The sequence below is a fragment of the Microcaecilia unicolor genome, chromosome 1, assembly GCF_901765095.1.
Source record: "Microcaecilia unicolor chromosome 1, aMicUni1.1, whole genome shotgun sequence".
Classification (NCBI taxonomy): Eukaryota; Metazoa; Chordata; class Amphibia; order Gymnophiona; family Siphonopidae; genus Microcaecilia; species Microcaecilia unicolor.
In genome coordinates this window covers 557,295,448-557,318,275 of record NC_044031.1, presented here as the reverse complement: position 1 = coordinate 557,318,275, position 22,828 = coordinate 557,295,448, and the positions used below count along the sequence as shown (strand labels likewise).

The following is a 22,828-nucleotide window of genomic DNA, read 5'->3' as shown; positions in this document are numbered from 1 at the left end:
TCCTTCCTCCCCCCTCCCCAGGGCTACTGCTGCTCCTCTATTTCCAACTGTCTCCTTCCCAAACTGCTACTGCCATAAAAGCCAGTTTTTCAAAATAATTGGAGGTTCTAAAGTCAACACCAATTATCTCTTCCTGGACACAGTGAAGGAGTTTGCTTAATGTTATGGGTACCCAAGCACTTCCAACAAACTCCAAAATATGTGCTGTTCAGCTGCATTGCATTGAGCAGCATGACTAGTAACTAATTGAAGATTAAATATTGCAATAGAAAATCAAAAATGGTGGAGAAAGAAAGACCTCAGAACTCACCAGAGATACTCTAGCATAAATCACTCATTGGGCTCAGTATGATAAATTGTAGGTCTTAAAGTAAACTGATCTTGTTAGTATAATATATTGTAACACCCCCTTATCAGATGCTCCTGGATCTGGGTCCCAACCTAGCTAGAGCCTCCTGAGGGTAGTCTCCATTAGTCCCGTGATGCTTGGTGTCTCCACCTGGGGAAGAAAAGTGTTAGTAGGTGGAATTACCCTCTTTTCCCTCCAGGACAAATGCAAAAGACTGCTGTGAACAGGGCTGGCTAATAAATTAAACAGGTTTTATTGAACTATTTACATAGACCTCTATATACACTATCTTATATACCTAAGAAATGAGGATTTCTTATCACATCAATTCAGCTACCATAAACAAACACCAACAAATTTCAAGTCTTGGCTTTTAACCCTATACTTGTGCACATAGACAGTGGCGTTCCTAGGGGCGCTGACACCCGGGGCGGATCGCCGATGTGCCCCGCCCCCCCAGGTGCAGCACCCACCCCTGTGCAGCATGACCCCCTCCCCCCAGCGAAAGGACACTCCCACCCCAGCGAAAGAACCCCCTCACCCCCGGGTGCATGCCGCTGGGGAGATGCTGCGCGCCGGTCAGCGTCGTTCATTTCCATGCTCCCTCTGCCCCGGAACAGGAACCTGTTCCGGGGCAGAGGGAGCATGGAAACGAACGACGCTGATCGGCGCGCGGCACCCCCCCCAGCGGCGTGCACCCGGGGCGGACCACCCCCACCGCCCCCCCCCCTTGGTACGCCACTGCACATAGATTAATAGCATTGATCTATAATTCAAATGTTTAGAACTAGTAACTTAGAGTCTGTCACATCTTTCATATAAGGCACCATAATCTCTTTGAACATGCCCTGAAGAACGGGAGTTGTCCTCAAAATGAAGCTTTGTAGAACCCTACTACCCTATGAATATACCTTTGGGTGTTTTCCAGATAATTTAAGTGGACATGGATATACTAAATACTAATGTTGTGGATTGGAGAATTTATGTGAACATTTTGATATGTGCTTTTAACTTGTATCTTTAATCTGTGTTCACTTTAACCACAAAGAAGGACTCCTTTGATGTGATGGTTTGAGCAGACCTTTAAAGATTTGGGTCGGGCTCCTTTCCTCTGCACGTCACACTTCCTGCTGATGCAATTTCCTGTTTACAAGGTGCTGGGATGTACAGAGGAAAGGTTCCAGCGCCAGCTGTAGACAGCGTGTGTTGATTGCTTCTGGCATGGAAAGAAGCAGGAGAGGTATTTGGACCTGTGGGGGACATCAAGAGAACTTCTGACTTGCACTTGGGGAGGAGGAAGCAAGGAGACAGGTTAGAAATGCTACGGGGCTAGGCAGGGGGAGGGAGAGCTGCTGGATTCGTGGGAGGAGGGCAGGAGATATGCTAGACTGGCAGGGGAAGGGGGCAAAAGAAAATCTGGACCTGCAGGAAGGGAGAGATGATGAACTATTGGGGGGCTGGGGAGGTGAGATGTCAAGCTACCCAGAGGGGTTGTGATTAACTATTGGGGGTAGCTGGACAGAGAGGGGGAGATGCAAAACTACCTAGGGGGACCCAGAGAGAGACGGGGAGATGAGATGCTATATTGGGGAGAGATGTGGGGACTGTGGTCTGTGGGAGATGGAGAGAAGAGGAGGGACATACTGGGCCATGTTGGGCATGGAGGGTAGAGAGAAAGAAGAAGCTGGACATAGGGAGAGACAGGGACACAGAAGGGAGATACTGGGCATGGAGGAGCATAGGGGCAAGGACAGAGAGGGTCAATGCTGGATAGGGAGGGTGAGACACAGAGGACCAATGCTGAACTTGGGAGAGGGGTGGTTAGGGGCACAGAAGGGAGCCTATGGTCAGAGAAAAGGGTGATGTTAGACAGTGGGGATAGGGACACAGAGGAGTGATGCTGAAAAAGGGGTGGTAGGGATACAGAATGGAGATGATGGTCAGGGGAAGTGAGATGCTGAACATGGGGGCAGGATAGGGACAGGGACATAGAAGGAAGGTGGATAATGGAATTGGAAGAAAAGAGAGGAGACAGGCTGCACATGAAGGGAAGGGAAGAAAAAAGGGGAGGCATGATAAATTTGAGAAGGAGGCAGCGAAATTGAAGAAAGCTGAACATGAAAGATCATTGCCAAACACACATAGGGCAAGAGGTGAGAAAAGAAATTGCAAATGGAAAGGAGGCCCTGCAAACAGAGTTAAGAGCACAGACGGAGGAAAGTAGAACCAAATATTGAGAACAACATGATTGGAATAATAAAATCACCAGACTACAAAGATAGGAAAAATGATTTTATTTTCAGTTTAGTGGTCGAATTATGTCGGTGTTGAGAATTTCAGAACACGCATTTCTTTGTTTCTCTGGTGTTGCACAACATGCAGACTCCTGTATCTCTGCTTTCAGTTTGTGTCTGCATGTTTTTTTGTGGTTCCATAGGTGAGAGTCATGTTCTGTACTTGCAGCTGAGGTAAATGATTCTGCTGGCATGTGGTGTCTCTGCAGGAATCTGTTACAGTCCACCTTGTTTCAGTTTCCCAGTAACAGGTATATTGGTGCTGTATGTATTTCAGTAGCATATTGAAATAACTACTTCTGAAGGTTACAGGTACAGGTGGGGATGAAATGGATCTTAGCAGGTATAGGCAAGTATGGGTTAGATTACAGTGGTGTGCCTCGACAATATTTGCACCTTGTATGTGTGCCATGAGAGGAAAAAGGTTGACACAGACTTAGTTACTATACAACACTGCACATACCACAAAGTTTAATATTTTAAAAGTATGATGACTTGCAAGTGGTCTGAAATTTAATTGTGTGGTGGTGGGGGGGAGGAGCATAAGTTTGAAGGTTTGCACCGGCTCTGCCTGGAGATCGCTTATGTTGCATTATGGAATAAATGAGAGAATTTTCAGACTACAGAAAACTCCCATGCAGGGCCTGTTCAGTCTGCACCTGCTACATGATACCTAGGGCTTCTGATTGTAAGTTTTAATCAATAAACACTAATAAAAATCTTTGATGCTTATTTTAAAAAATGGTTTAAAGGATTGATGGTAGATGTCCTAAGGGACTGCTTTTTGTGATGCATCCTGCAAAATAAAACAGCTGTATTACATGGGATATTCTTCTGTAGGTCTGCCAGCCTGTTGCAGTGCAGAGGGAACCTTATAAAGGAGAGGTGATTTCAATATCTTAGATTCATTAGTTGACATTTCTGCAATCAGGTGAGTATTTTCTTCTTCCTGTTGTTTATCTTTTCTTCATTTATCTAATGTACCTGAAAATATAAAACAAAGACTGCATGGATAAAGCACACTTTCTCCTATGTCAGTGTCATGTCCCCTACCTCTACGCAAGCAGCGTCCTCGGGCTGCGCAGGGTCCCGTCAACAGTGGCACTGCCTGAGCCATGTGTGTATAGTCCTCTCTGGGTTTGTTCAGAGAGCAGTGGTTGCAGGCTCCTTAATTGCTTTGCTTTCACCCACCTGGGTCTGCTCTTCCTCTGCCTGGCTCCCCTTGCTTCTCTCCTATTGGTCTTCCAGTTCCTCCTTCCCCTGCTGTGGCTGTGCCCCTTCTCCCTGCTGATGTCAGACGCCAGCACTTTATCAGCTGAGCTCTCCCTGGACTCCATGCTTCGGCTTCTACTTTGGTAGGTGTTTCTAACTCTGTAGTCTGCTTCTTATCTACTGGTCTCTCGTTGCTGACTTTGCCTGTACCTGGATTACCCTTCTGCCTGCCGCCTGCCTACTGACTTTCGCCTGTAGGTGTGTACATGGTTTACGCGCGTATATGGTTAATGCGCGTCAAAAATGCTAACATGCCTATAACCCGCCTTAGTAAACAGGGCCCTAAATGATCTTCAAGCCTGAAGGCCATTGTAGTGGTGGACCTCAGGGGCGTAGCCAGGTGGGGCCATGGGGGCATGGGCCTCTGCAGATCTAGAGCTGGCCCCCCTTTCACTCACCCCCGCCACCGACCCTCCCCTGCCACATTCGACCCCCCTCCCCCGCCACCAACCCTTCCCCACAACAACCGTCAGATACCTTTGCTGGCGGGGGTCCCCAACCCCTGCCAGCCGAAGTCCTCTTCAGCGCCGCTCTCCAGCACATTGCTGATCTGGATTCTGTTTCTGTGAGTCCTGATGTCCTGCACGTAGGAATGTGCAGGACGTCAGGACTCACAGAAACAGAATCCAGATCAGCGAACGCACCGGACTCAGAGACCTGCGCTGAAGGGGACTTTGGCTGGCGAGGGTTGGGGACCCCCGCCAGCAAAGGTACCTGGCGGTGGCAGGGGAGGGTTGTCAGCGGCGGGACGGGGGAGGGGTGACGGCGGCGGGGGGGGTCAGCAGCGCCGGGAGGGGGGGGCTAAAATGTGCCCCCTCACCTCGGGCTCTGGACCCCCCTCCCGCCGAAGTCTGGCTACACCCCTGGTGGACCTTTAGGTACAGTAGGTTTTCTCTGTTCCTGGAGGGTCCACCATACAACATGGAGGGGTTTAGGTGGGATTTGTACCTGGGTCCCTCTATGTGAAGTCCACTGCACTGACCACTATGCTGCCCCTCTGCATTGTTGGGATGCCAGTGTGGCCAGTTCACCAGGAATGCTACCAGGCAAATGTCCCTATTACTTAATTTCTAAGTTTTTCCCTGGGACCTTTTATTTTCCAAAAATGGTACTTACAGATGGACATTTTGAGCTTGAAAATATATAGCTGAAAGCCACAATTGAACCAGAAATTTAGATGTTTTCTGGTGTGGTTATGACTGAACTATATGTTTCTTTGAGATGTTTTCCGCAAAATCTCTCAATTCACTCTTAGATGTTATATCGAAAATGCCCCTCCACATATCCAGCATTGCTCTAGCAATACCTATTATCAGAGCAGATAGGAGATAAGCCTTTGTCCTCATGCTAATTGTGTTGGGACCTATTTCAGAAAGGGGAGGAGATAGGGGTAAATTTATTTACTTCAAACCAGGGCCGCCGAGAGACTAGGCCGGGCCCGGGGCAAGGCTGCCCCGCCTCTGCCCCCCGCCGCTGCAGTCCGCGGTCTCACCTGCCTGCCTCCACGGCTCCGGGCCCCTTTCATTCAAAGCGGCAGTCGCAGATTGCGTCTTCTCTGGCCTTCCCTCCCTGTGTCCCGCCCTCATCTGATGTAACTTCCGGTTTCCACGAGAGCGGGACACAGGGAGGGAAGGCCAAAAGAGAGGTGATCTGTGACTGCCGCTTTGAATGAAGGGGGCCCTGAGCCGTGGAGGCAGGCAGGTGAGACCGGGCACTTCAGTGCTGGTGGCCTGACCCTGGCGCCAGGCTCCCCTTGGAGACCTGGGCCCGGGGAATTTTGCCCCCCCTTGCCCCCCCTCTCGGCGGCCCTGCATCAAACAGAAAGGAAAGATGATTGGGTGGGAACTTAGGCAGCCACATTTCATTGTTATTTCAAGCAGAGAGGAATGGGAAGTGAGAAAGGGATCAAGCAGTTACAGGGCTTATTTTACTTCAAGTAGGCTATGGCTGTTATTGAGGGCCTAATATGGGGTTGTGATATATGCTCATATTTTATAAAATACATGAGTACAAACATAGGCACACAGTTATACTTTCTTCGGAGCAGATATAGGAGTGCGCATGAAGATTTGTTCACTGCTGGGGCTGGTTCTGGGAGTCTGTTTTACTAACAGGGGCATTTTCGAAAGAGAAGGGCGCCCATCTTTCAACATTCATTGGGAGATGGGCGTCCTTCTCTCAGGGTCGCCCAAATCGGCATAATCAAAAGCCGATTTTGGGCATCCTCAACTGCAGTCCGTCAATAGGACAACCAAAGTTCCCAGGGGCGTGTCGGAGGTGTAGCGAAGGCGGGACTGGGGCATGCTTAAGAGATGGGCGTCCTCGGCCGATAATGGAAAAAAGAAGGGCGTCCCTGATGAGCATTTGGTCAACTTTACTTGGCCCATTTTTTTTTCATGACCAAGCCTCAAAAAGGTGCCCAAACTGACCAGATGACCACCGGAGGGAATCGGGGATGACCTCCCCTTACTTCCCCAGTGGTCACGAACACCCTCCCACCCTAAAAAAAAAAACTTAAATTTTTTTTTTTTGCCAGCCTCAAATGTCATACCCAGCTCCATGACAGCAGTATGCAGGTCCCTGGAGCAGTTTTAGTGGGTGCAGTGCACATCAGCCAAGCGGACCCAGGCCCATCCTCCCCACCTGTTACACTTGTGCTGGTAAATGTGAGCCCTTCAAAACCCACCCGAAACCCTCTGTACCCACATGTAGGTGCCCCCCTTCACCCCTTAGGGCTTTGGTACTGGTGTACAGTTGTGAGGAGTGGGTTTTTCGACCTAAATGTTGAGATTTGGGCGTCCCCGACCGTATTATCGAAATGAAAGATGGACACCCATCTTGTTTCGATAATAGCAGTTTCCCCGCCCCTTCGCCGGGACGTCCTTAGAGATGGGCGCCCTTAGAGATGGTTGTCCCCATTCGATTATGCCCCTCCACGGCACATAGATGCCTAGGTTGCCTTCATAAAATAACCTCGCAGTGAGTTCCCAGCTAGTTCCCCCCCCCCCCCCCCCAAAAAAAAAGGTATAATCAGAAGCACAAAATCAGAATAATGCCTTTATCCAATCAAATTAAATATAAGAATAGTGGATCATCATATTAGAAGCAACAGCTATCATGTTCATATTATCATCTTTTAAGCCTCACCCATTTGGTCAGTGCACCTCAAGAAAAAGTGTGTGATTGATCCCCTTGTGATAACTCAAAATTCAATTACATTTTAAAACATAAATAACTTCCTCACCAAGGGGTCCTTTTATTAAGGCGCACTAACAAATTTATTTATTTATTTACTCACTCAGTTTTTTAGCCTGTTCTCTCGACAGCTCCCAGAATGGATTGCAAAAATTATATTCATAATAATCCTATATAATAATTTGCACCATGAACGTTCCATGAAGCTGCCTGGGCCCATGCCTCCATTCTGATTGGCTGTGCCTGTGACTGAAGCCTCGGATGATGTCATCCAGAGAGCCCAAGCAACAGCAGCGCGAGTCGACCTGCAGCTCGCCACCCCGCACGCCAACGCCAGCCCGACCGCCCAGCAGTGTGAGTCGACCTGCAGCCCGCCCCATCAAAACAAATAGCACAGAAACCGCCAGCTCGCCCGCCCGCTGCCAGTCAAAAACGGCACCCAAGGCAGCCGGAAAGAAAAATAAAGGACTGGCAGTCCAACAGAAACCATGCCCGCTGCCCGTCAAATTGAAAGCCAGACCGCCCGCCCAGCAGTGCGAGTCCACCTACAGCCCGCCCCGCCAAACCACATCGCAACGAAACCTCCAGCCAGCCCGCCTGCTGCCAGTCAAAAACGGCACCCACAGAAAAACAAATCACAACTGCACACCAGGTAAGAGGAAACACGATCTTCACCCCCACACACACTTCAACAAAAACATCACCCCAACCCCCCCTCTGTTATTTTGACAGTGGAAAAAAAAAGGGAACACCCTGTCAGAAAACCTCCCCTGTCTCACACATACACACACAATCTCTCTCTGTGACACACAACACACACAGTTCCTCCCCCCCACACACATAATTACTGACTCACACACACTCATGCACCATCTAATATCATCAAACACACCCCCACCACTGTCACTGACAGACACACACAGAATATGTCTCACATACACAGACACTGTCTGTCTCATAGACACACACAATGATGAAGCCTTGAAATTCAGAATCAATTACCGCTCCTCTGTCAATAGAACAGTGATATCCAACAATTCTAAACTCCACTCAAACCCCACCGCAACCCCATACCACTTCACCAACTACATCCCCCAAGCCCCCTCTGTGATTATGACAGACACAAGCAATCTGTACAACACACACACATACAGGGGGGAACCTGAAACTCGGAGGAAGGAGGCGGAGACCCTGAAACTCGTACGGAGGAGACCCTGAAAGTCGGAGGGAGGGAGGGGATGACCATGGCACTCAGAGGGAGGGAGAGAGGTGGGGACAACGACCCTGGAACTGGGAGGGGGGACCCTGGAACTGGGAGGGAGGGGGGGATGACGACCCTGGAACTGGGAGGGAGGGAGGGGGGGCGAGGACCCTGGAACAGGGAGGGAGGGAAAGAGAGGGGGGCCCTGGGACACACTCTCATTCTCACACACACACTCTCACTCTCACAGACACACTCGCACCCAGTCTCACTCTCTCTCTCTCTCTCACACACACACTCGCATTCACTCTCCCTCACACAGTGACTATCACACACACTCTCTCAAACAAACACTCTCCGAGGAAAACCTTGCTAGCGCCCATTTCATTTGTGTCTGGAACGGGCCTTTTAAGTAAAACAATACTTAATAATTAAAACAGTCAAACATTAATTTCAAATTGACAGAAAACAGTTCAATGTAACAGTTCCTCAGCATAAATTCTAACAATCTTCCAAAAATAAATAACAGGTCCTTTTACTAAGCTGCGTCAAAAGGGGGACTGAACTGGCGTCAGTGCGTGTTTTTGATGTGTGCTGAGGCCCCCTTTTACCGCAGTGGGTAAAAGGCTGGGTTTTTAAAAAAGAAATGGCTATGTGGCAAGTGAAACACTTGCTGCACGGCCATTTTGGGTGGGGGGGGAGCACTTACCGCCACCCATTGAGGTGGCGGTAAGGGCTCTCAAGATAACCCGACAGTAACCGGGTAGCATGCAGCGCTGCCTGATTACTGCTGGGTAAACACCAGCGTTACAAAAATTAAAATATTTTTGTAGCACTGGAAATGCCACACACCGTGCATATAGCCCCGTGCAGGACGTAAGGCGTCAGAAACAGCTGATCACACCAGGCCAGGAACTTCGTTGAACGAAAGCGCAATAATGGCGCTGAAGAAGACTCTCTTCGGCTGGCGGGGTTCGGGGACCCCCGCCAGCAAACAAGGTATCTGATGTGGCGGCAGGGCAGGTGGCGACGGCGGGGGAGGGTTGGTGGTGGGAGGGGTGTTCAAGGGGGTCACCGGCAGGGGGGTCCAATGTGGCCGCGACGGCTCGGGGGAGGGGCGGCTAAACAGTGCCCCCCACCTCGGTCTCTGGCCCCCCTCCCGGCGAGGTCTGGCTAAGCCCCTGTAGGGCGTCTCTAAGGTTTAACGTGGGCTTATTTTTAGTGGATGCTAAAATTGCTAGAGCGCCTTTGTAAAAGAACCCCTTAGTGCAGAGATTACTTTACTCCAAATCACTTCCACCACTTTACTGCTATCACCAGTTTCACTTTTAGTATCTTCTGTCCATAACCTTGTGTGCTAAACATATTTTGAGTGGATAAAGGTATTATTCTGATTTTTGTTTTGCCTTTATAAAATAGACATTAAAAGAGGTGCCTTTTTTGAACATTCCACCTAGGTTCCCAGTTATAAAATTACCTTATGTGTCTGTGCCTACTTTTTGGGGTGAATTCTATAAATGGTGCTGTGATATCCTGAGCGAGGGCTGAGGGTGGGCCTGCGAAATAACAAAGATGGACAAAGGTATAAAAACAAAAAACAAGTGTTTTATTAACTGAATCCTGAGGCCTTTTATGTCACAGGGCCAGGAACACAAGGTGAAACCCCTCTGTAGTTCAATAAATACAGTCTTAAGCAAGCCTCTGGCTGGCAGGCCCAAAACATAGTCTATGGCTGGTGGAGCTGCCATGCCCCAAACACAGCCTGTAAGTTCTTCTCTGTCCTACAAGTTCCAGATCTGGATCCGGCCAGACCTCAGAGCAAGGCTGGCAAGTCTCAAATCAGGAGATAGGGAAGTTTACCTCAGCCAGGTCACGATCATTAAACATAAGTTGTAGAGGCATATGCCGAGGCTTCAGTCTTCCTTCCCTGGGTCTCCTTAACCTCGGTCTGGCACTGCCTTTTATACTTCCTGATTCTGACTCCTCCCCTCCTGGCTCACTTCCTCCCGGGGTGGGACTAGCGATCATAACGTGGCTCAGGCTATCTGAGGGATCCTTCTTAAGGGTGAGGGGCAGGGTTCTGTATCCCCTCTCAAGGGCACCTAAAAATTTGGTGCCAAAAAACCTCCGCTTTAGCTGCATTCTATAAGCCATGCCTAAAGTTAAGCATGGCTTATAGAACAGTGCTTAAGTCCCAGGGGTCACACTTAAATTTAGGTGCATCCATTTGCACCAGTGAAAACATGGTGCAAATACCCATGCCTAAATTTAGGCACAGTTCCCTCTTATTCTATAATTGCACACATAACAAAAAAACACACCCATGATCTGCCCCAAACCGTCCATGACCCTCCCATTTCCACCCTCCTTTTTCAGGACATGAATAATATTTAGGTGTGGATCCTGTGCCTAAATTTACGCATGTAAATGCCAATTAAATCTAATTAGTGCAATAATTGCTTGTTAAAAAGCCAATTATTGGCACTAATTAGTTCATTATTCAATAAAATTGTTCACACAAATTGGGCATGCACCCAAATTTATGTGCGCAATTTTTGGCAACTTTTATAGAATTAGGTGTTTATGTTCATATACTCTCAAGCCATTTTATAAGAATACACCCGAGCATATAAAATGTTATTCTACCTGCCCAGGTTCCTTATAAAATTATCCCCTTAACATCCAAAGTTAAATGCAAACTGTATTAAAATGGGGTCCTAGGTGTTCGCTACCATTACTTATCTATGACAGGGGTGGGCAACCTCAGTCCTCGAAAGCCACAAGTCAATCGGGTTTTCAAGATTTCCATGGTATGCAAACAGATCTCGTGTATATTCATTGTGGAAATCTTGAAAACTCAATTGGATTATGGTCCTCAAGGACTGTGGTTTCCCTTCCCTGATCTATGGGCCCTTGTACTAAGGTGCATTAGACACTAATACATGCCTCATGCAACTTAAAATGGCATACCATGAGATGTACTGTGGCATTCTGCATGCCTCTCCCATGGCCACACCCCCTTTTGGATTGTGCACTGTGGGATTTGGGTGCCCAGTTTTATAGAATAGCATGCAGCCAGATGCATGTACAAATCAATCATATTGATTTTAATTGATTCATAACAGGTTACAATTGATTCATAACAGGTTACAAAATAAATATATTAAACAAATTAAAGTAATAAGTCTTAAAACTGTCCAAATTCTCAGGGTTGCTGCCATATTCTACATGAATTGTAACCTATTATAAAATTTTGCTACATACAATGAGCTAGATAATCAATATGGGATATATATCTTAAACCAATAAGCAAAATGTTCTGAAATGAGAAAAATGTAATTACCCTTAGCTGACACAGCTGCAAAAACATTTTCCTTCTGAGTTTGTTCACCCAACACGCCATTGTTAATGGAGCATCCAAAAATAAATCCTAAAACTCCAGGGAGACATTTCATAATTAATGTCTTCACCAATCCTGAGTGTAAGAAACTTGGAATAGCCAATAAAGTATTATTAGAATAAAGGGCTTTTTTGTCTTGATACGGGGCGGTTCCTTCCCCACTCATCCCCTGTCTCTCTCTCACGACCACAGCTGCATTTCCCAATGAGAAGCAGCAGCGGGCAAAGCAAGGAGTAGCAGGTGCAGGGCACAAGCAATGTCGGCTCTGTCGATCCCCTGCCTCGGAACAGGAAGTTGACCAGGGGATCGTCAGAGCTGACAGTGTGCATCTGAGGACTACGGCACCGTGCCTTTTACGCCTTGATTTGCCCTCCACTGCTGCTCATTGGGAGAAGCAGCAGCAGCAGCTACAGGAAATATGCTGGATGGGAAAGAGGGGCAAAGGGAGAGAGGAGTCAAGGGATGATGCTGAATGGGAGAGAGGGGAACATTGCTGGGTGGGGAGAAAGGGAGAAATACTGAATGGGGAGAGATGCCAGATGGGGAGAGAGGGGGCAAGGGGAGAAATGCTGGATTAGACTATTCCTCTAACTTTTGCAGATCCTTTTCATGTTTTCCATTCCCTCTGGGGTGTCCACTCTATTACAGATCTTGGTATCATCCACAAAAAGGCAAACCTTACCTTTAAATCCTTCAGCAATGCTGCTCACAAACATATTGAACAGAATCAGCCCCAGCACCAATCCCTGAGGCATTCTGCTACTCACCTTTCCTTCCTCCAAGTGAATTCCATTAACCACCACTCTCTGGCATCTCTGTCTGTCAACCAGTTTCTAATCCAGTTCACAGCTTTAGGTCCTAACTTCAGCCCATCAAGTTTATTCAAGAGCCTAATTGATTGATAGTGCCCAATTGATTGATTAGCACCCAATTATTGCCATTAATTGGCTTGTTAACCATTTAAGTTGCATGCACATCTCAGGATCACTTCCAAATTTTGGCAACCTTAACAGAATCCAGGGGTGACTGATTTGTGCAGAAATGCCTCATGAGCCCTTACGGCCTACTAAATGAATGGTGGTAAGTACTGATGCAATAACATCTTTTAATGGCTGCATGCCAATGGCAAATTAGCATATGGCCATTAATACAAAAATGGCCGTTCTTATGGCTGCAGTAAAAATGGCCTTAGCGTATGGGAAAAACCCATATAAGGGTGTGCTAAGACCACTTTTTGCTGCAGCTTATTAGTAATGTATTAAAAAGCAGTGAATTTGTTTTAAAAAATGTACATTAAACATTTTTCTTCTCTTCCTTAGATAATCCAGAAAGCTATGGCTCCTGCTATGATTTCATCCAAGCAACGCATTACGGTGCTTGAAAAGAAGAAGTCAAGTATACTCTTCTCACTAACATGAAGCACATGGTGGCCCTTTTACTAAAGAACATTAAGCCATCTATGTATATATTTTTTTGTTATCCACTTTGGATAATGGCGGATTATAAATAATAAATCTAAATCTAACACGTGTTATTTATACTCTTTAATTTGGGGGGGGAAGGGGTGTGCCATGGGTGGAAATGGGCGTGGAAGTGTTATCCAGATAGTGCATTCTGATTGTCGCTTGTTAATTGGATAATGTGGACTTAACTCGTGAGCATTTAGTGAGACGGTAGGTGCTCCCATGTAATTTTTTTGCAAGTTCCATGTGCTAATGGAGTGGCCTAGTGGTTAGAGCACTAGAGTGCTAGAGTGGAGGAGTGGCCTAGTGATTAGAGCACCAGTCTTGATATCCAGAGGTTGCCAGTTCAAATCTGACTTCTGCTCCTTATGATCTTGGGCAAGTCACTTACCGCCTTGTAATCGAAAGTGATGGGCGCCCATATTTCGACCCAAATTGGGAGATGGGCGTCTTTCTCCCGTGGGTGCCGAAAGTGGTATAATCGAAAGCCGATTTTGGGCATCTTCAACTGCACTCAGTCGTGGAAACGGACAAAGTTGACGGGGGCATGTTGGAGGCGTGGTGAAGGCGGGACTGGGGCGTGGTTATCGGCCGAACAGAAATGGGCGGCTTTCGCCGATAATGGAAAAAAAATAGCCGTTTTTAGTGAGAATTTAGGGCACTTTTTTGGACCCTTTTTTTTCACTAACAAGTCCCAAAAAAGTGCCCTAAATGACCAGATGACCACCAGCAGGAATCGGGGATGACCTCCCCTGACTCCCCCAGTGGTCACTAACCCACTCCCACCACAAAAAAAAGACCTTTAAAAACTTTTTTTTACAGCCTGTATGCCAGCCTCAAATGCCATACCCAGCTCCATCACAGCAGTATGCAGATCCCTGGAGCAATTGTTAGTGGGTGCAGTGGACTTCAGCCAGGTGGACCCAGGCCCATCCCCCCCTACCTGTTACACTTGTGCTGGTAAATGTGAGCGCTCCAAACCGCCCCCAAAACCCACTGTACCCACATCTAGGTGCCCCCTTCAGCCATAAGTGCTATGGTAATGGTGTAGAGTTGTGGGCAGTGGGTTTGGGGGGGGGGTTGGGGGGCTCAGCACCCAAGGGAAGGGAGCTATGGACTTGGGAGGTGTTTTACTTTTTATTTTTAATTATTACAAGTGCCCCTAGGGTGCCCGGTTGGTGTCCTGGCATGTGAGGGGGACCAGTGTAGTACGCATCCTGGCCCCTCCCTCGACCAAATGCCTTGGATTTGTTCGTTTTTGAGCTGGGGGCCTTCGGTTTCCATTAATGCTGAAAAACGATACCGCCCAGCTCAAATCCGCACAAATCCTAGGCATTTGCCCGGCACAAACCGTATTATCGAAAAAAAAGATGGACGCCCATCTTTTTCGAAATTACGGTCTGTCCTGCCCCTTCACGTACCCGTTCTCGGAGATAGACGCCCATGGAGATGGGTGTTCGCGTTCAATTATGCCCCTCTTAACCCTCCATTGCCTCAGGTGCAAAATTATATTGTAAGCCCTTCTGGGACAAGGAAATGCCCAGTGTATCTGAATGAAACTCACCTTGAGCTACTACTGAAAAAGGTGTGAGTAAAATCATAATAAATAATAATAATGGGAAAAATTAGCACAGGATCTGCAAAAGAAAAAGAGAAAAAACTTGAATATACTGTCACATAAAATATGGACTTAGCACACAGGAAAGTCCCGTGTTACAAAGATACTATGTCCATACTTTAACACCTTTTGGTAAAAGAGCGCCATAGAAATTTATAGAGCCAATATTCAAAGGCAGCAACATTCAACCCACAGCAGTCAGCAGTGTTGTAGCTGACAACACATGGGCTAAATTAGACCTGGATATTCAATGATGGACCATGTCCAGGCACTGACATTGAAAATCAGGGTCTTGGACAGACTCAGAAATTATATGAGTAGTGGCTGATATTCTGTGCCAGCACCTGCATACCTAAGGGGATCTTTTACTAAGCGGTGGTAAGCCCAACGCAGGCTTACCGCTTGATAAACTGGAAGTACCGCCGGGCTACCGCAGCAGCCCAGTGGTAGCTCCCACCCCACACACCATTTCCAGCGGTAATCGAGCAGTGCCGCACGCTGCTCAGTTACTGCTGGGTTAGCGCCGGAGCTCTTACCACCATCTCAATGGGTGGCGGTAGTGCTCCCCCCGAAATGGCCATTTCTTTAAAAAAAAAAAAAACAACAGTCTTTTACCCTTTGTGGTAAAAGGCCTCAGCGCGCGTCTAAAACACCCACTGATGCCAGCGCAGGGCCCCTTATGTCGCAACTTAGTAAAACGATCCCCACGTGAACAATGATAGAAGTACTTTTTGTGAGGTCCTAGCTGCCCACTTACTTTGTATAACTGTAATAAAAAGCTTCTAACCAAGAATGTGCCCACATAAGGACCCAGGAAATGCATCTTTTATGTGCCTTCTCACTCATAATAAGACAATGACATATTACAGAACCAGCTTTCTTGTACTTTGAGCTGAGGATAAGATACTGTGTAAGGACTGAAATACTATGGACAGGTTGGGCACTGATGGTCCTGGGTCTCTGGAGAGCCAGAGTCTTAGTAGGTGTCTCACTTGCTGTTTTTACCCTGGTTAGCAGACTGAAAATCACCACTAACAGGTTAAGTCCTGGCTCCACTGACTCTGTCCCTGGACTGCCCTGGCACTAACCAGTTAGTGGGCTGCTCAGATTTTCAACACCACTATCTGTTTATGTGTGCTACTGAAAATCCAGGTACGAAACGGTCAGTAGGAGATAACCAAGTAGGAGCCTCTCCAAACCAGTTATCTCCCTTTAAAAATCAGCCCCTAAGTTAGGCACCCATTTTCAACTAAATTTAGTAGAGGAGTGTGGTAGCCGTGTTAGTCCACTCTTAAGGATATCAATAGAAATCAAACAAAATAAAACATGGAAAAGAAAATAAGATGATACCTTTTTTATTGGACATAACTTAATACATTTCTTGATTAGCTTTTGAAGGTTGCCCTTCGTTCGTCAGATCGGAAATAAGCAAATGTGCTAGCTGACAGTGTATATAAGTGAAAACATTCAAGCATTACTATGACAGTCTGACAGGGTGGGAGGATGGATGGGGGTGGGTAGGAGGTATGCATGGGGACATCAAAGCATATCATTGATATTCTAACAGGATGGGTGTGGATAGGTGATGCTTAAGACAAGATTCAATTTACATAGACATCACATGAACAATACTGGTGCCAGTAGGGCTCCCACGCCTGTTGGTCAGCATTTTACAGGACCAGGACACTGTACCAGTGACTTCACAGTGAGAATCCTGAAAGGTAACTTTAAAACCATACAAGAACTAAGACCTTTGAAGTCAGAATGATTGAATATTTTAACACCCAACAGAAAGGACTTAACAAGGATCTGGGATTCCTAGCCCATTATAAACCATAAAGCTGTATGTCTCTGTAGATCACCCCACCCCTCACCTATCCACACCCATCCTGTTAGAATATCAATGATATGCTTTGATGTCCCCATGCATACCTCCTACCCACCCCCATCCTCCCACCCTGTCAGACTGTTATAGTAATGCTTGAATATTTTCACTTATATACACTGTCAGCTAGCACATTTGCTTATTTCCGATCTGATGAAGAAGGGCAACCTTCGAAAGCTAATCAAGAAATGTATTAAGTTATGTCCAATAAAAAAGGTATCATCTTATTTTCTTTTCCATGTTTTATTTTGTTTGATTTCTATTGACAACTAAATTTAGGAATCTAAGGGGTTAATATTCAGCCATGATGGTAAGCTGCTTCAGGCCTCAGCTGAACTAAACCCAGATATTCAATCCCAAGGCATGTGTGGCTTCTGGCATTGAATATCCAGTTATGACAGTTGACCCGGAAGCTAATCAGACTTTTTTAAAATTGATAATCAGTTCTCATTTTTTAAAGATGTAATTAGTCCATACCTGAGGCTGCAAGTTTGAAGGATTATCCCTCTATCTTGTGGTATAAATAAGTCATATACCCCATATTTTAAGTACTTTCATAAAAATGCTTTTCAGTCTAAGAGGCCTTTTACTAAAGCTTAGCACACATTAATAGATATTAGCATACGCTAAGTGCCACATGGCCCATAGGTGTAAAATAGGATGCTCAGCATTTAGCGTGCACTGGTGTCATTTAGCACACGCTAAGCTTTAGTGAAAGGGCCCCTAAGTTACATAGATATTTTAAGTATTTTTATAAAAGTTGGGTTTTAAGTTTTGTAACAAACATAGGACCCTGTTTGCTAAGCTGTGCTAGCTTTAGCAAGTGCTAACAATTAGCGCTTACTACACTCTAGAGACACCCGTAAATTCCTATGGGTGTCTCTAGCGTTTAGCGTGCGCTAAAAACGCTAGTGTGCCTATAGAATGGCTTAGTAAACAGGGCTCATAATGAAACGTGCATGTTGTATCAATGTTTGCATTGCAGGAACTACAAGAAGCCTTAATAACATGTGCTTACATAAGAATGCAAAAAGATGTGGGATACCTAGGATGCATTGTTCAGAAATATTTCTGCAGGGAAAGGTTACACAAAGTGCAATAATACCTCTTAGGACACTAGGATAAATAGCATGAGTGACACTAAGTGAAAGCATCCTTTCCCTCAACATCCAAAGCATTTCACTCATCCATGAAGCAGCAGCTGCACTCATCCTCTTGGTCTAAAGAAAGATGCATAAAAGACAAACATGCCTAGGAAGGAAGGGCTAAGACAGCTGTTGTACTTGACAATTCAGTCATTAAAAATTAAAATAGTTGAGTGGCTGGTGGGCATAAGAACCGCTTGGTAACTTTCATGCCTAATTCGAAGATGGTGGGTCCTATGCATCACCTATATAGGACTTTGGATAGTACTGGGAAGGAGTTTCTGTCATGGTACATATGAGTATCAATGACATAAGAAGATGAAGGAGGAAAGCAGAGCTCCAGAGTCTCAATAAGTTGATGAGACAATGCTGAGGCAACTTAATGTTTAAAGGAATGCGTGATGTTTTGGGGAAGGGGAGTTTTTCCCTAAATTAAGGTTCCACCTTAAACTTGGTGCAACCAGGCTGCTAACCTTGAAAAAGAACAGAACACCAGTGCCCAAATATTTTGTTCTCTTTGCCTAGGATCTTCCTATTAGTACTTCTTTAATGCTTTCCTGGTGCCTTGGGGTCTCCAAGCCAACATTGATACCGTTTCACCTTTCTCCATGCCTTGGGGCCTTACTGCCACTGTTGGTGCTTTGCCATCCCCCTCTCCTCATACCTAGAATTTTTATGCCATTACATATTTATTGATTTCACATGTTACAGTTATATTGTCTCAGAAGCTGTATTTTGAATTGCTCACTGGTAGCTCATTTGTGATGACTTGTGAAGCACTGCATTCCAATCTTCCTTTCAAAGTAGTTGTCCTAAGCTCTTTGATACGATCTGTCTTGCAGTGCAATAGAAAGAAAGCACTTGCAGTCATAGTCTCCTGAGCAAATCTGTCTATGGAGACACTCAGACATTCCTGCATGCATTCCTCAAATGGGGTCATTTTTCCACAAAACTCCAACCCTGGTCTAACCCTCTGAATGCTTCTTTGGTCCAGACCCTAAGGATTTGGATTTTCTATTCTAATGCTGCTGCTGCTCCTGCTTTATCCCATCTGTTATCTTGGGGTTTCCCTGCCAATATTAGTGCTACTTTACTCCCTCCCAACACTTTGGGATTTACACAACTCTGTTAGTGCCCTTTGACCCTTTGTGGTGTTGTGGACTCTTCATACCACTGTCGATGTCTTGGAGTGCTGTTGCCTCTGGGGTAAATACCTGCCAGCAAGTTTTAATTAAAGAATGGATGGAAATTCCAATGTTGGAGTGCATAATTGCATTCACCATTGACTTTAATTGAACTGAATGAAGCGAAGTTTTCAAAATCTGAAAACAAACCACAGGATCACTTGATCCAAACACAGATCAAATTAAAACTTTGTGCTGTGCATATCCTTAATGCACTAAGGGGTAAGGGCGTCCTCTACAAAGCCGCACTAGCGATTCCTGTGTGGTAAATGAAAGGAAGTCCATAGGAACTGAATGGGCTTCCTCTCACTTGCCGCATTGGAATTGCTAGCTTGGCTTTGTAAAAGAAACCCTAAGTTTACTAAAGAGTGGTTTAGTTTTTGCACGTACTGTAAGTTATGAGCAAACCAAACGCACAGTAAGCGTCAAGCTGAGCGATAAATGCAGGTAGCATGGCCAGCATCTGCTTGGTATTTACCACACAGACACCTTGGTACCTGCAGTGGCAGATAGCAGGAATCACCTGCACTATTTGCCACTGCAGGTAATACAGTTGGGGCCTGGTCCATTAAAACAAGTCAAAACTGCCAAGCTGCAGCAGAGCAGAATATATTCCCCTCATTCCAATTGGGGACTAGAAATGCCAATTTGGATGACAGTGCTTCCAGCCCAGAGCCTGAACTACCATGTCAAAAACCTCAGGTAGGATTTGAGAGGGGTTTGAGACAGGATGTTCATGTCAGGCGCATAGCTTTATGTTTACTATGGGCTTTGTGTCTAGCGAGGGAATCTGACTTGTGGTGGGATCAGACATCATGTGAAATTTCAGGGAAATCAGACATCATGGGCAGCATCAGAGAGGTAGATCAGATGCTGAGGAGAAGATTGGAAGTCCTAGGGAGTGCATCACCATGGCACTTCAATTGTCAGCAGCCACTATGCAGGACTGCCGGTAGTGCAGCAGCATTTAGCATCTTCTCTTGAGGTGGTGCTACGTGCAGCCATGTATCAGCACTTGTGACACCTAGTGTGCAGTCCCAACCCATACACTAGCTGTCATAACTGACCTGTCCAAATCATGCCCAATTCCCATCCCTTAAGCAGCTAGTGTGGGATTTTTGTTTTCTTTAAATGTTAGCGAGAGCCCGTGCTAATATGTACCATGCAGAAAAACTTAATGCAGTTTAGTAAAAGGGTCCCTAAGGGTTAAGATTACTTATTTTTATTATTTTATAACAATTTTGTTGTAAATACAAAAGTAACTTGGCCTTGGATGAGATTTACCATGTCACTAATAAACAGGTAGGGAATTTTGAGATTAAAATGCCCTTCCTTTTTAATTTACTATTTCACTTCCTCAAATGTAAATCTAAACATGAAATTGGATCTCAAATGAAGAAGTCGGTCTTTCTGTTGATATTTATCAAAAAAAGGAACTTCTGTTTAATTTCCAGAATCAGTCCTCAGTATTCTGGAAATATTTAACCCTGCATACTTTCCAGTACTTCACAATGATTTTCTGGATTCCCCCTCCTAATGTTGCTTTTGATATCCAACCCCCCTCCCCCAATGCTGCCCAATCCCCCTCCTCCAAGATGCTATACTCTCCCCCAGTTCAGGAGGCTTAACCAAAGAAATACCTTGAAAGTTAATCAACAGCAAGTAGAGTGAAGATCCAGGGTGCTTAACTTTGGTATTTGCACTCCTTTTTGTCATCTCAATCCACCCAGTTCCCCAGCAAAATAACACGCTTAGACTAAGGCATGTGGCAAAACTAATGGCCATAGCTTTATTTTAATTAATATAACATAACTTCAATCTATATTCTCATTACATATTTCAAATTTATCCTAAGTTCTAAGTTTATTAATGATTTGCTATCCCACCCATAAACAAGGTTATCTGAGCGACTTGCAATCTAATAAGTTAACATTTCATAAGCAATCAACAAAGTGGTTCGACAGTGTCAACCTAACCATCACTTCATCCCCACCCATTGTAATAACATGGCCCATCTCACCCAAGCAAGGTTTGCGTTACCGCCAAGCCTGCCAAATCTCTGATTCATGACAATATTGTACATGAATCCCACTTCTTCTTACTCCATCTCGCAAACTCAAAATAATTCACAGTATGCCCCAAACCTTACCGTTGCGATACACCCTACCCCAAGAACCCAAAGTACACAAGGGGATCAAAAAACCCAGAACCTCCTGAGCTTCCCTCACAAAAAATACTTAAATCCTGCAAAATCGTTAAAAAACATTCCTTCACCACTTGATTGGTGGAATTCACCCAATGAACTCCACCAATTAGCAACCCCCTTATTCCTAATCTCCAAGCCATCACCTCACCCCCCAATAACTAATTTAACCCTTATTTCTCCCAAATGACCCAACTAAATGTCAGCTTGACCAAGTTATGACACATTCCTGTGAACCAGGAATGTGCCACTTAACTTTGGCCTTCATACTCTTGTAACTTCAATCCACTTCAATCTTGTCAACAAAATAACACACTTAAACTAAGGCATGTGGCAAAACCAAATGTCCGCAGCTTTATTATAATTAACATAACACAGCTTCAATCTATATTCTGATTACATATTTCAAATTTGTCATAAGTTAACATGTCATAAGCAATCAACAAAGTGGTTAGATAGTATCGACCTAACCATCACTTCATCCCCAACCATTGTAATAACATCACCCATCACACCCATGCAAGGCTTGCAGTATCACCAAGCCTGCCAAATCCTTGATTCATGATGGTATTGTACATGAATCAAACTTCTTGACCCCATTTCTTCCCACCTCCATCCCATAAACTCCCAATAACTCAAACTATGACCTCAAGCACTACTAGTGGTGACAGCCCAGCTTGTCACCACTCTCCCTTCCCCTTCCCCCAAACCGATCTGACCATCACAGTTCAAACATGCCTCCAAAATGTCTTGCACATCAAGAGATCAAAAGCTCATCAGCTCTGAAAAGTCCTGCAGTTAATAAAGGATGATACAAAATCAAACCCCCAATTTAGACACAAAATGCAAAATTTAAGCATTCACCCACTTACAGAGCTCGTTAATTGCTCACACATTCTTGGCATCCCTCCAAACAAGATGAGAGATTATCAGCGCTGTGTACTGTAAACCACACGGCCACGGAGGAGTGTGATAGGGCCACCACAGCCGGTGTCTCGCTCTGCTCACTCTGCATTTTTACAATCTGGAATGTTAAGTAGTAGTAGTAGTAGCAATCCACAGTCAGGGCTATCTCGCTCAACCTCTTCACTCTTACAGTCTGGAGGCTTTCTCTCCTTCTCTCTCTCCCTTCCCCTTCCCTAGGAAGGAGAAGAGAGTCTATGTGCTCTCCCCTCTTCCCCCCCCCTCTCTCAGGTTCCTTCAACTTTCCTGATTAGGGAGTTAGTGTTGCAGCACAAACCCCAATTAAACAGTTCACTTTTGTCACCACACAAACCCCAATTCAACAGTTCACTTTTCCGCTTCAACCTTTCCTTCCCCTACCCACCTATTACCAAGCCAGGGGAATGTAAGGGTCCCATCCTTTCACTGTAAGCACCAACTGACAACCTCCCGCATGACCCAGATTGAAACATTTGTTCCTTAATTCCTCCTCTGGTGCAGCCACCTTTTCCCTCCCTGCATCAAGCCAGAGAACCAGGCTACCATCTGCCCTCTTAACTCTCTACCTTTAGCAAGAGCTGAGATATCCATGAGCTCCTCTTCCAGGCTCTCCTCTTTTTCTTTCTCCCCACTGTCTCCTGATTGCCAATCCATGGGTTCTTCTACCCTGCCCTCTC

The 22,828-nt window shown here is 45.7% G+C and overlaps 1 protein-coding gene across 2 annotated transcripts in view; it reads left to right on the top strand.

Moving 5' to 3' along the window:
- DPYS (dihydropyrimidinase) overlaps positions 1-13,485 on the top strand; it is a 120,354-nt gene extending 106,869 nt beyond the window's left edge. For both annotated transcript variants that reach the window (XM_030217944.1, XM_030217937.1), the window contains exons 9-10: positions 3,484-3,574; positions 13,031-13,485. In XM_030217944.1, coding sequence (XP_030073804.1) covers positions 3,484-3,546 — 63 coding nt within the window. In that variant the 3' untranslated portion in view covers positions 3,547-3,574; positions 13,031-13,485. The remainder of the gene's footprint in view (positions 1-3,483; positions 3,575-13,030) is intronic.
- Positions 13,486-22,828: the final 9,343 nt, after the last annotated feature.